The following is a 13,236-nucleotide window of genomic DNA, read 5'->3' on the forward strand; positions in this document are numbered from 1 at the left end:
CGCGCGCTCTCATCTGCTCGGGGGCACTGGCCTCCCGGCTGAACCCGCCAAGCGCACTCCTGCCTCAGGGCCTTCGCACTTGCCCTTCCCCCTCCCCAGACCAGGTGCACTGCGGCCTGTCCGCTCCCAGACATCCTCTAGCCTTTGATCAAACGCTACCTCCTCAGATAGGCCTCCTCTGACTAGTAGGACCGAGCCCCACCCCGGCCCTGGCTTCCTGCTTCCCGTCCCAGCCTCACCTTTCTGGCCTCACCTTTTTATTAGACCCTATCTTTTACATATTTGCCTTCCCTCCCCACGGAGCTAGAAGAGGTGGGCAGAGAAGGGGACGGCCTCTGGCTGCTCACAGGCTGGAGGCTAACTCCCCAAGCAGGCACCACGTTCTGGCCCAGCACACTGAAGAGTCCGAGAAGTTAGATTTCAATCTGGCCTTCCAGATCACTGTGAAGATAACGCCTGTAGAGGCAGAAAGAGTGCAGTTTATGACCTTGACATATCCGGTATGTGGATTCTGCGCATACTCTTGCCCTGAGCCTTGCAGAATGTTAGGGCTGGGTTTTTGCTTTCTTTCTCTTTTTAAAAACAAATAATTAGTTTATTTTTAATTGTGGTAAACTATATATAAAGTAAAAATCACTTTGTCCATTTTAAGAGGACAATTCTTTGATATTAAGCCCATTGGCAATACTGTTACTCTCACCACTATCTTATTTCCAGACTATTTTCATCATTCCAAACCACAGCTCACACTCATTCTGCAGTCTCTCCCCATTTTCCCCTTCCCCAGCCCCTGGAAACCACTATTCTGCTTTCTGTCTCTATTAATTTGCTTATTCTAAGTATTTCGTTTAAGAGAAATCATACAATATTTGTCGTCTTGTGTTTGGCTTATTTCACCCAACATGATGCCTTCACAGTCCATTCCCGTTGTCACATGTTCTAGCCACATCACTCCTTTTTACAGCTAAATAACACCCCATTGTACGGGGTTTTTGACTCTTTGGCTCATCCTGTATTTCCGGTGCCTGGCACAGAGCAAGTGTTCAGTAAACCATTGTTGAATGAACGAATAGAAAAGGCCCAGTGCAGGGCCCACATCTACTCCAGGGACTCCAGAAATGGTTGGGGTCACGGCACTTCCATGTCACCGGGGGCGGTGGGCCTCGGGGTCACTGCCTGGCTGTGTGTGGCTGTTAACCCCTCTGACCCTCAGTTTCCTGTAAAAAAGGGAACCAGAAAGCCCCTCTCCCTCATGGGGGGGGGGGGGGGTTGGGGGGTTCGTGCACGTTGGCTGACTCCTCGCAGGTGAAGGGTCATTGCCCAATAAACAATGACCGCTGCCGCTGTTGCCACGGCCACCACCACCGCCACCCCCAGAACCACCACCATCAAGGTGTCCGAGGCAGTTCCCGGCACACAGCAGACCCCGAGCACGGCGCTCGGGCAGGCAGTGCGTCTGTCTGCTCCTCCTCGCGCTCTCCACGGCTCCTGCCGCCCTGGAGGGCCCCGTTCTGGGCGAATCGCGCCCTCTGGTGGACGTGAGGAGGAAGGGCCTTCGGGGAACCCCCAGTCTGGGAATCGCCGGCTCTGTCTGGGTGGGTAGTATGGGAGATACAGGAGCAATAACTGGCCCTGTCAGCCCCTCAAAAACCAGTCGTCAACGCAACACTGACATAGTGCTTGTATGCCAGGCACATTTCTAAGCACTTTACAAATATTAATTCACTTATTCCCCCAATTGCAGACCAAAGAACTGAGGCCTTGTCCAAGGTCTCCAACCTGCCTGCGCTGCGATTTGACTCTGCGCCCTGAACCCTGCCTCCCTGTGGGTTATTTCAGTGGGACGCAGGGAGGTCGGCTTTGCCTTTAGCCAGAAGGGAGCTGGCTCCGTTGGGTTCCCCAGTGACCTTGGAACTGGACCTGCTGGGGTCCAAGGTAGGGGTCCCCAGGGTGCCTGCCTGTCCCTCTCAGTGGCAGGGCCATCACCCGATTGGCCACAGGGCCAGCGTGGACGCTGGGATTCAGGGCTCAGCTACTCGCCCTTCGTCCGGGCCTCTCAAGAGCCCGCGAAGGGCCCACCCGGGCGAGATGGTTCTGCTCTCCAGCTCCTTGGGGAGGAAAGAGGGACTGCCAGGTCAGTGCCGAGGGAAGTCTTGGTGTGAAATGAGGCTGGAGCCTGGCCTTCTCTTGGAGTTTCTTTTTCCATCTATAAAATGGAAAGGGTGGATTGGGGGTAATTTTCAAGATGCTCTGGATTTGGGCATTCTTAAGATGACGCCTTGGAAGGCTGATGCCCAAGGCTGGTGTCTGGGAGACCTACCCCTTCTTCAACCAAAGTTCCACTTAACTCAGCTTTTCTGATGGCTCCAGGCTCTGGGGCTTTGGTTTTTCAGTAGGGGGGGAATAATGAAAATGCTTCAATAATGATTGAAGTGATGAATGCACAACCATGTGATTATACCAAATACCATTGATTATACACTTCGGGGATGAATTATATGGTTTAATTTTTTTAAGATTTTATTTATTTCTCTTCCCTTCCCTGTCCCCCCCCACAGTTGACTGACTACTCTCTGTGCCCATTTGCTGTGTTCTTCTGAGTCCACTTACTTATATTCTTGTCAACAGCACCAGGAATCTGTGTCTTTTTGTTGTGTCTTCTTGCTGCATCAGCTCTGTGCAGCACTCTGGACAGGCTGTGCTCCTTTTGCACTGGGCGGCTCTTCTTATGGGGCACACTCCTGTGTGTGGGGATCCCCTACATGGGCAGCACCCCTGCGTGGCAACGGCTCTCCTTGTGTGCAGGCCAGCAGGCCCTGGGTTTGAACCCTGGACCCCCTATGTGGTAGGCGGGCGCTCCATCCGTTCAGCCAAATCCGCTTCCCCATGCTTTATTAATATGTATCAATAACATTGATTTGTTTTTTCAAAAAGTCTGGAGCGAAGTTACCTAACAGAATGCGCCCTAGGGATCCTTTCAGCGCCAACCTGTCACCCTGGAGTGAATCCTAACTCAGCATCAGGTGGCCTTGACCTCATCATGAACTTACACCCCCTCACCCATCCCCAGTAGATTAGGGATCACTTTGAACTATTTGCCAAGAGGGAAGCACAAAGATGTTTATTTTAACACTGTTAAGGGCTAGGAACTGGAATTACTAATGTCGGTGGATGGAGGTGAGAATAAATCACACACCCAAACCGTGGGATATGCGTAGCCTTTGGAGACAGCAAGGCAGCCCTGTGCACCGTTAGGAAAAGGCATAAATGCAAACTGTGTGTGTAAATACACTGGGGAAAAACAATTGGGATGACACATGAAGCACTGTTAATATGATGACTCCTAGGGAGTAAAACGCAAGGGGTAAGATGAAGAAATGATCACATTTTAGCTTATATAATTACATGTTGCAGGAATCCATTTAGAGAATGTGTTCGGCTACCCTGCATTTCAAAAGAAAGCTATGTGTCTGAAAAAAAATGAGATGGACTGGGGGTGGGTTGTCCAAAAAAGGCAGAATTAGAAAACACGAAGGATGAGCAAATCACACATTCAAGTGGTCCTCATTGGTTAGTTTGCGTCTACTCCCAAAGGTTAGCACTGGCGACGTGCCAGCTGGAAACACTGACTCATGCCTGATTCCACTGCCCCTGGAATCCAGATCCACCCACAACGGACAGGGTTGGTCCGCAAAGGCCTCTTTTCCTCCTGCCTTCTCCTCAAAGAGCTCCTGCCGCCTCAGCAGTGGGATAGGGTTTCCAGCTTTATTCAGGCTGCTTAGAGGGGAGTTGAAGATAAGGGGCAGCAGGTGTTTGTAGGCCGAGACACCTAATCCTCCCACGACCTTATCAGCAAAGCAGGTGGGCCAATGTTTACGGGGAATCTGAGGCCACAGGAGCCAGGGGCTGCAGCTCTGGTGGGAGAGGCAGGAAGCGGCCTTGGCCTGACCGGCCAATCAGTTCCCCAGCCAGGGGTTGAGGCTGTCCTTCCCAGGCTTGGTCTCAATCCCAGCCCTGCGGCAGAATCACCCGGCGAGCTGGGACCTGAGAATGAGCATTTCTAACAAGTCCCCAGGTGGCGCCACCTTCAACACCGACGGCTGCAAAGAACCAGGGTCTCTTCTGGGAAGCAAACATTTATTTCTGCTTTACCAACTCTGCAGCTTCACTGCAGATTCTTTTCTTTTGGCTAATTGCAAAGAAAATGTTAAGCTTTTATTTAAAGGCACAAATAGAATCCTATCCCTGCTTCATCCTTATTCCATGCTGCCTGAGGACTGCCAGGAACTTCAATTTCCCTGATCCTTGGTGATTTCTCTAGTTTTCTGTTTTGCTTAATTATTATGATCAGGTGTCATTTAAAAAAATACAACGAGGCCATCATAAAAGGAGAAAAACCCCTCAGAGACTGTGAGCATTTATTTAAAGCAGGGGTTAACAAGGGGTCCATGAGCTTGAATTGAAAGTCAAAAAAACATTCTTGCAGGCATGGGTTGGTGCTGGTGTGATACATTAAACAATACTTGTTTAATAGTATTGTTAATTACTATTAATAAGAGTGGGAAGCGGATGTGGCTCAACTGATGGAGCATCTACCTACCATATGGAGGGTCCAGGGTTCGATACCCAGGGCCTCCTGACCCATGTGGAGCTGGCCCATGCGCAGTGCTGCCACACGCAAGGAGTGCCGTACCACGCAGGGGTGCCCAGCATAGGGACAAGGAGTGCACCCTGCAATGAGAGCTGACTCACGTGAAAAAGGCACAGCCTGCCCAGGAGTGTCGCTGCACACACACAAAGCTGATGCAGCAAGATGAAGCGACAAAAAAGAGACGCAGTTCCCCGGTGCCGCCTGACAATGCAAGCGGATGCAGAAGAAGACAATGGGGGGGGGGGGAATAAATCTTTAAGAAACAAAAAACAATACTTAGGGAAGCGGACTTGGCCCAGTGGTTAGGGCGTCCGTCCACCAAATGGGAGGTCTGTGGTTCAAATAAATAAATAAATCTTAAAAACAAAAAACCAAAAAACAATACTTAGTAAGGGGTCCGTGGTTTTCACCTGACTGGCAAAGGGGTCCATGGAAATGAAAGAGGTTAAGAACTGGGAAGTAGATGTGGCTCAAGCAATTGGGCTTCTGTCTCCCATATAGGAGGTCCAGGGTTTGATGCCCAGAGCCTCCAGGTGAAGGCAAGCTGGCCTTGCGGTGAGCTGGCCCATGCAGAGTGGGGCCCATGTGGAGAGCTGGCGCAGCAAGATGCTGCAACAAAAAGAGACAGAATAGAGACAATAAAAGATGTAGCAGACCAGGGAGCTGAGGTGGCACAAGAGAAGAATGATCTCCCCCTCTAGAAGATCCCAGGATAGGTTCCTGGAGCCACCTAATGAGAATATGACAGACACAGAAGAACATCCAGCGAATGGGCACAGAAAGCAGACAATGGAGGGAGGGGGGAGAAATAAATAAATCATTAAAAAAGAGAGAAACAGAAAAAGGTTAAGAACCCCTGATTTAAAGGTAATAAGCCCCCTCTTGCCCAAAAAATTACTAAACAAATAACTGTTACCAACTAACAAAAGTTAACACTAACCCTGAGCTAGAAACAAACTCATCGCTGGGAGAAGGGCAGTTTTGTTCCCCCCTCCCACCCCACCGCTGCCCCCATCTGGGCCCACATGGGCATGGACGGGAGGAAGTTGGGGTGAAGTGGGTTAATTAAAAGAGTTCACTCCCCTGGCACAACTCTGTGAAAATACTAAACACCATTGAAATAGGTACTTAAGAGGGTGAAATGTATGGTACATGAATTATATCTCAAAGCTGTAATAAAATAAATTTTTTAAAAAGTTCACTCTCCTGGCACTTCTGGGAAAAGTTCCTTTAATAAAAAAGTCCTAGAACCTTTACACGATTGTCACCACCTTTCATCTACACCACGGGACAGGGGAAATAAAAAATAAAGAACAACCTAGACGCGCTCAGTATAAAAACGCATTGATCCATCCAAGTGAAATGGGAGGCCCCAGGGGGCTGGACACCAGAGAGGGCAAGTGAGCCTCCGGGCTGTGCTTCTGGAGGACTCCAGGGGACCACTGAGGACCTGCCTCTAACTTTTGAAAATAGCATTAAAAACAAACAGGCAACAAACAGGTTGCAAGAGGAGGCCTCTTTCAAGGAGAAGGGTCCATTCCAGAGAGAAGGTCAGCACGGGAGGGCCAGGCCTGCCTGGGTCCAAGACACAGGGCTGAGCGGCTCACAGCAGGAGCGACTCCTGAAAATCCAGCCTCCAAGGCCACCCCGACCTAGGCCAAGAGGTTTTCAGCGTGGAAGCCAAACAGCCCAGAAGCCTCCTTTCTCAAAGGCTTAACAGAACCCTTTCCTGTCAGACGCCCGGGCTCTCCCCTCCAAGGTGCTAAGGCCACTTCTCCACAAGCTCCCAAGTCCTTGGCCGAAGAGGGGAGCGAAGGCCCCTGACGGATGGTGCCGTGGCCCGAGGGCCGGCTCCCGGCCCCGCTGGCCGGGTGGCCTAGTCGTCCTCGCCGCCGCCGTACATGTCCGCCAGCTTCTTGAAGCGGCTGCCCCACTCACTCAGGTAATCGTAGTCCTGGTCCTGGTTGGAGGCCGAGGAGGTGAGGGAGCTGAGAGAGGCGGCGTCGGAGCCGCTGCCCTCGTAGTCGAACACTAACAGCGAGTCGTAGGGCGGGGCCGTGGGGTCCGTGTTGGCCGCCTTCAGGTTCTGTGGCGACAGAGAGCAGATGGTGAGGGGCACTGGGGCTCGGTCACTTGCCAGCTGTGAGAGCTCAGGCAGTGAGTTCACCTCACTGGACCTCTACTTTCTCCTCTGTGAGGCCATCCCTCGCCTCCCTTAATTTTTTCTTTTTAAACAATTTATTGTGGTAATATGCATGAAGTTTGCCATTTGAACCGTATTTGAGTATAAAATCCAGGGGCATTAATGATATTTACCATGTGGTGCTATCATCACCACTGTCCATTATCCACCAAGCAGTAACTCCCTATTTCCTGCCTCTGGCCTGAGGGCCTCCTGTCCCAGAACTTGCCCTGCAAGCAGGTTACGGGCCCTTGTAATCTCTAATCTACGCTGTTTCTATGAATTTGCTTATTCTAGATATTTCATATAAGTGGAACCATACAAGAGATATCCTTTTGTGTCTGGCTTATTTCACTCGGTGTAATGTTTTCCAGATTCATTGATGTTGTAGCCTTACCAGAATGTCATGGCTAAGTTATATTCGTTTGTATGGCTAAAGCATATTTTGTTTAGCCATTCATCTGTCAATGGATATTTGGGTTGTTTCCTATCTTTTGGCCACTGTGAATAATGCTAGCTGTTTTCAGTTCTTTGGGGTATATACCATTTTTCAGGTCATACATTAATTCTTTGTTTCACAACTGTTTTCCTCAGTGACTGTCCATTAAGGTTTGAGGTTGAAATGAAGTACTCAGCACTCAGGTTTTTCTTTTCTTCTGTTATTAAGAGCTTCACTTACTGATCACCAACCAGGCACCAGGCTGTGCAGGTTTCCTACCAAATATGGAGCCCACAATCCAGCTGCATATTTAAACCACTTGGGGAGCTTAAAAAACAAACCAAACCCCACCAATATAAGCCTAAAAAAAATGAATGCCTGGGTTCCAGTACTGATACTCTTTCAAGTTCCTTACATAAATCAAAAGTGCAACCAGAGTTAGAAACATTGGAGACACTCACCTATTAATAATTATCACCTCAAAATGCTAGGTGATGAGCCAAACAGGCAGAAACATCTTTCTCAAAGCTCCAGAAAGCAGGGAAAGGACTGCAGGAACAGGATGGCTGCTGAACCAAGTAAGAGGCCACTTGGAAGAAGTAGACTCTGGGAATGCCCTGGCTGGCCCCGCCCCTTCCTCGCAGCTTGGTGGGGAGCCTGCCTGTGCTTCCAGTGTGGATCACCATTCCCAGTTCAGGAAGGAGCACAGTAACCCTCACGCACATACTGGCAGCATGTCTATCTGGCACAATCTGTCCGGTGGTGGCCTGAGGGCCTCCTCTCCCAGAACCTGCCCTGCAAGCAGACCGCAGTGCACAGAGCTCTCCTCAGAACACTGTGGAGGATCAAGCCATGCTGCCTGGGGCGGGAACTGCCGGCTCTATGACAGGCCGTGCAGTGCCTGGGCCCTGAGGAGACTGTTTCCTAGGGAAGAAAGGACATTCCTATTCTTTCGAGGGAATTTCTAGGGCCACATGAACAGGCCCCAAGACAAGAGGCAGGTGCAGGAAGGAGCAGGGAGGCTCCTGTGCTTTGGCCTGGAGCTATCACCCAAACTCACTGCAGAGATAAGCCCTGAAGGACGGTGCTCACACAGCTCAAGCTGCAGACGGAAAGGTGTTCTCTCATGCACTCTCTTTTTTTATTAGCTCCTGGCATTCAAGGACAGCTCTGGCAGAACACGAGCTGGATACAAGCGTAAGGAACAGATGCCAGAGTCTAAATTCCAGCAGAAACATATTAAAATATCAGAAAGTGCAGGTTTCAGCAAAAGATTACAAAACCTACAAAGAAGCAGGAATTGATGGCCCAGAGAAGGGAGAAAATTAAAGCTTTAGAAACCAGCAATGAGAAGGATCAGACCTGGATGTTTCAGTCAAAGATTTTTAAAAAGTGATCCTAAGTATGCTCAAAGAACTAAAGGAAAACATGGATGAAGAACTAAAGGAAATCAGGAAAATGAGAGATAAACAGTCAGAGATGGAAATTAGGAAAAGGAACCGAGCAGAGTTGAAAACCATGGTAACTGAAACTGTTTTGAATTGAAGAAGTAATGTCATCAGCATGGCGGTGTAAACCATCGCCTGGAAAAGTCTCCCCTCAGAACCCACGAATGAAAGAAGAAATCCCACATGCTTAGAACTCTGGAGGACAGAAGAGACGGGAGAAGGACTCAACAATGGCTGAACTGAAGAAAAAGAAAAACGATCTCCAAGATTAGGTAGGAGATTTCCGTCCTAGGTCCGCCAGTCCAGACTCCTCCCCCTCACCCGGGCCCATGCAGCTTGAGAATCTCACAGAGGCAGCACAGCCCGGTCCCTCGCGCGGCAGATGTGGACTGCAGAGCCACTCACAGCACCGAGTTAGAACCCCACACATATCCCCACGGACGGGCCTAAGTCCACAGAGACTCAGGGTAGAACACAGTTGCTGAGGGGCGCCACAGGCAACAGGGCTGCCAGGTGGGGAGCGGGTGTAGCTCAGTGGTTAAGCACCTGCTTCCCATGTAGGAGGTCCCAGTTCAATCCCTGCTACCTCCTGAAAAAAAAAACAAAAAGGGTGGGCAGGGGGAAGAAGAGAGACCGTGGTAGAACTGTTGGCAAGTGGTGCACACACTCAACCAGTCCCTATTTGCTAGATCCCCTATACCAGGGGTTCTTAACCAGTGGTCTGTGGAAAGATTTCAGGGGGTCTGAGAGCTTGAATTGAAAAAAAAAAAATCAACTTATTATCTTTATTTTCTCTGACCTCTAACTGAAATCTAGCATTTCCTTACTTATGAAAGTATGCAATAAATTACAGTAGTATTCATTTCCTATCACATTACAGTTGCTGCATATCTCAAAAAATTGCTTACGCTGACCCATACTTCGAAATTATGGAAATTGTTAGACCTGACGCTAGTTAAGTGCCATAAAACTATCTACCAGAATGTTCTAAGAAGGGGTCCATGGTTTTCATCTGACTGGCAAAGGGATCTATGGGACAAAAAAGGTTAAGAACCCAGGATCTAAAAGCAAAACAAACTTTTCTAGGTTGACTCCATCTGGGTCTCCAGGATGGGATACCCTAATGGGGAGGAAACGGGAGGCAGAAAAGCCTCACAGAAAAAAAAAAAAGAAAAGAAAAGAAAATACAATAAAGGGGGGAAACTGAGCTCCTCTAAGACAAGGCAGGTCCAGAACTGAAAAGTATAAGAAGAGGGGTCACTGAGTAAGGGAGAGAATTGAAACAAATCATGGGAGCAGGGAAGAAAATTTTGCATAGAAACAATGCACCAGGTCAAGATTTCCAGAAGGAACGGAGGACCTCCTGGAGGTGAAACAATTGCACAAAAAGTACAATCTTGGGAAGCAGAAGTGACTTAAGGAGTTGGGCTCCCAGCGCCTCCTAAAGAAGTCCACCAAGACAGTGAGCTGATGCAAAGGGTTGGCACAACAAGATATAATGAGATAATGCAATGAGGAAGACAATGAGAGACACATTAAGCAGGGAGTGGAGGTGGCTAAAGCAATCAGGTGCCTCCTTCCCATATGGGAGGTCCTGGGTTTGGTTCCTGGTACTTCCTAAAAAGATGATGAGCAGACACAGAGAGCAGACAGCCACTGCAAACAATGGGGGTGGGGGTGAGGAGAAGAAATAAATCTTAAAAAAAAAAAAAAAAAAATACAATCTTAAAAATTGTAACACATCCAGGGCAAGAAAAGATGAAGAACTGAGAAAATCTGAACAGTTAAACACGGGCTACTCTAAACGTCCAGAGTAAGTTGGACCAAGCATCAAAAAAGAGCATTAACACAAAGCCAATCAACAATAAAATCCTGGACAAGAGACTAGCCTTCAGAGTCAACATAATCAAAATAACCAGATGCCCAGACACTGCCAAAAAATGTATGGCAACAAACTAGATGAAATGGATAAATTCCTAGAAATGCACAAACAACCTACATTGACCCTACAAGAAATACAAGAACTAAACAAAGCAATCACATTTTAAGAGATTGAATCAGTCATCAAAAATCTCCCAACAAAGGAAAGTCCAGGATCAGGTGGTTTCACAGGGAAATTCTACCAAGCATTTCAAGAAGAATGAACACAATCCTGTTTCAACCCATCCAAAAAAGTGAAGAGGAGGGAAAATTACCCAAAACATTTTATGAAGCCAAATCACTATAATACCAAAGCCAGATGAAGATATTATAAGAAAAGAAAATTACAGACCAATCTCTCTAATGAACATAGATGCAAAAATTCTCAACAAAATACTTGCAAATCAAACCCAACAGCATATCAAAAGAATTATACACCATGACTAAGTGAGATTTATTCCTGGTATACAAGGGTGATTCAATGTAAGAAAATCAATTCGCATAATACACTGCATTAACAAATTAAGGGAAAAAAACACATGATCAATGCAGAAAAGGCATTCAACAAAATCCAGCATCCTTTCTTGATAAAAACATTTTGAAAGATAGGAATAGAAGGACAACTCCTCTATATGATAAAGTACATATATGAGAAATCCACAGCCAACATTGTACTCAATGGGGAAAGTTTGAAAGCTTTCCCTCTAAGGTTGGTAACAAGACAAGGATGCACACTGTCACTATTGTTATTCAACATTGTACTAGAAATTCTAGCTAGGGCAATTAGCCAAGAAAAAAAAATTAAAAGCATCCAAATAGGAAAAGAGGAAGTGAAACTCTCACTGTTTGTGGATGACATGATCCTGTACTTAGAAAAATCTTAAGTATCCAAGACAAAGGTACTTGAGCTAATAAATGAGTTCAGCTAAGTGGCAGGATACACGATCAACATGCAAAAATCAGTAATGTTTTTACAGACTAGTACTGGACAATCTGAGGAGGAAATCAGCGGGAAAATTCCATTTTCAATAGCAATAAAAAGACTCAAATACCTAGGACTTAATTTATCCAAATAAGTATAGGAATATGCAAAAACTACAAAACAATGCTAAAAGAATTTTAAAAAGACCTAAACAAATGGAAAGACATTCCGTGCTCATGGACTGGAAGAATAAATATTGTGAAGGTGTCAATCTTACCCAAACTGATCTAGATTCAACACAATACCAATCAAAATCCCAACAGCTTACTTTACAGAATTCGAAAAGGAAATTACCAAATTCATTTGGAAGGGTAAGTGCACCCGAGTAGCCAAAAGCATTGTCAAAAAAGAGCAGCAATGTGGGAGGAATTTCATTGCCTGACCTTGAAACATATTACAAAGCTACAGTGGTCAAAACAGCATGGGGGAAGCGGACATGGCTCAACTGATAGTGTGTCCGTCTACCATATGGAGGGTCCAGGGTTTGATCCCCAGGACCTCCTGACTGGTATGGTAAGCTGGCCCATGTGCAGTGCTGCTGTGCGCAAGAGTGCCGTGCCACACAGAGGCACCCTCCCATAGGGATGCCCCATGCTCAAGGAGTGCACCCTGCAAGGAGAGCCATCTCTCCTGTGTGAAAAAAAGCACAGCCCACCCAGGAGTGGCACTGCCCACACAGAGAGCTGACACAGCAAGATGACGCAACAAAAAGAGACGCAGTTTCCCAATGCCACCAGAGAATGCAAGTGGACGCACAAGAACACACAGCGAATGGACACAGAGAGCAGACAACAGGGGGGAAGGGGAGAGAAATAAATAAATGTTTAAAAACAGCATGGTACTGGCATAAAAATAGACACATTTATCAGTGGAATAGATTTGAGAATCCAACTGGTTTTTTGAGAAACCTACCAAGTTAATGTTAATGGGACAAAACAGTCTCTTCAACAAATGGTCCTGGGAGAACTTGATACCCATAAACAAAAAAATGGAAGAGGACCCTATATCACTCCCCACACAAGAATCAATTCAAAATGGATCAAAGACCTAAATATAAAAGCCAGGACCATAAAACTACTAGAAGAAAATGTAGGGAAACATCTTCAAGACCTTGTAATAGGTTGTGGTTTCTTGGCCCTTATACCCAAAGCACTTGCAACAAAAGAAAAAAATAAGTAAATGGGACCTCTTAAAAATTAAACACTTTTGTACCTCACATGACTGACAAAAGGGTAAAAAGGCAGCCAACTTAATGGGAGAAAATATTTGGAAATCACATAGCCAATAAGGGTTTAATATCCAGGATATATAAAGAGATGTTACAACTCAACAATAAAAAGACAAATGACCCAATTAAAAAATGGGCAAAAGACTTGAATAGACATTTGTCCAAAAAAGAAATATAAATGGCAAAAAAATCCACAAGAATAGTCAGCATCACTAATGATTAGGGAAACGCAAATGAAAACAAGAGACACAGATTCCGGGTGCCGCTGAGAAGAATACAAGCGGGTACAGAAGAAAGCACAGCGAAATGGACACAGAGACAACTGGGGAGGGAAGGGGAAGGCTGGGAAGGGGAGAGAAATAAAGAAAAAATAAACCTTAAAAAAA

The 13,236-nt window shown here is 46.8% G+C and overlaps 1 protein-coding gene across 1 annotated transcript in view; it reads right to left on the bottom strand.

Moving 5' to 3' along the window:
• Window positions 1-5,864: 5,864 nt before the first annotated feature.
• CDH3 (cadherin 3) overlaps window positions 5,865-13,236 on the bottom strand; it is a 45,892-nt gene continuing 38,520 nt past the window's right edge. Inside the window, exon 16 of the mRNA XM_058279800.2 lies at window positions 5,865-6,737. Within this exon, the coding sequence (XP_058135783.1) occupies window positions 6,528-6,737 (210 nt within the window). The 3' untranslated portion in view covers window positions 5,865-6,527. The remainder of the gene's footprint in view (window positions 6,738-13,236) is intronic.

Source organism: Dasypus novemcinctus, chromosome 18 (assembly GCF_030445035.2).
Source record: "Dasypus novemcinctus isolate mDasNov1 chromosome 18, mDasNov1.1.hap2, whole genome shotgun sequence".
In the NCBI taxonomy this organism is placed as follows: domain Eukaryota; kingdom Metazoa; phylum Chordata; class Mammalia; order Cingulata; family Dasypodidae; genus Dasypus; species Dasypus novemcinctus.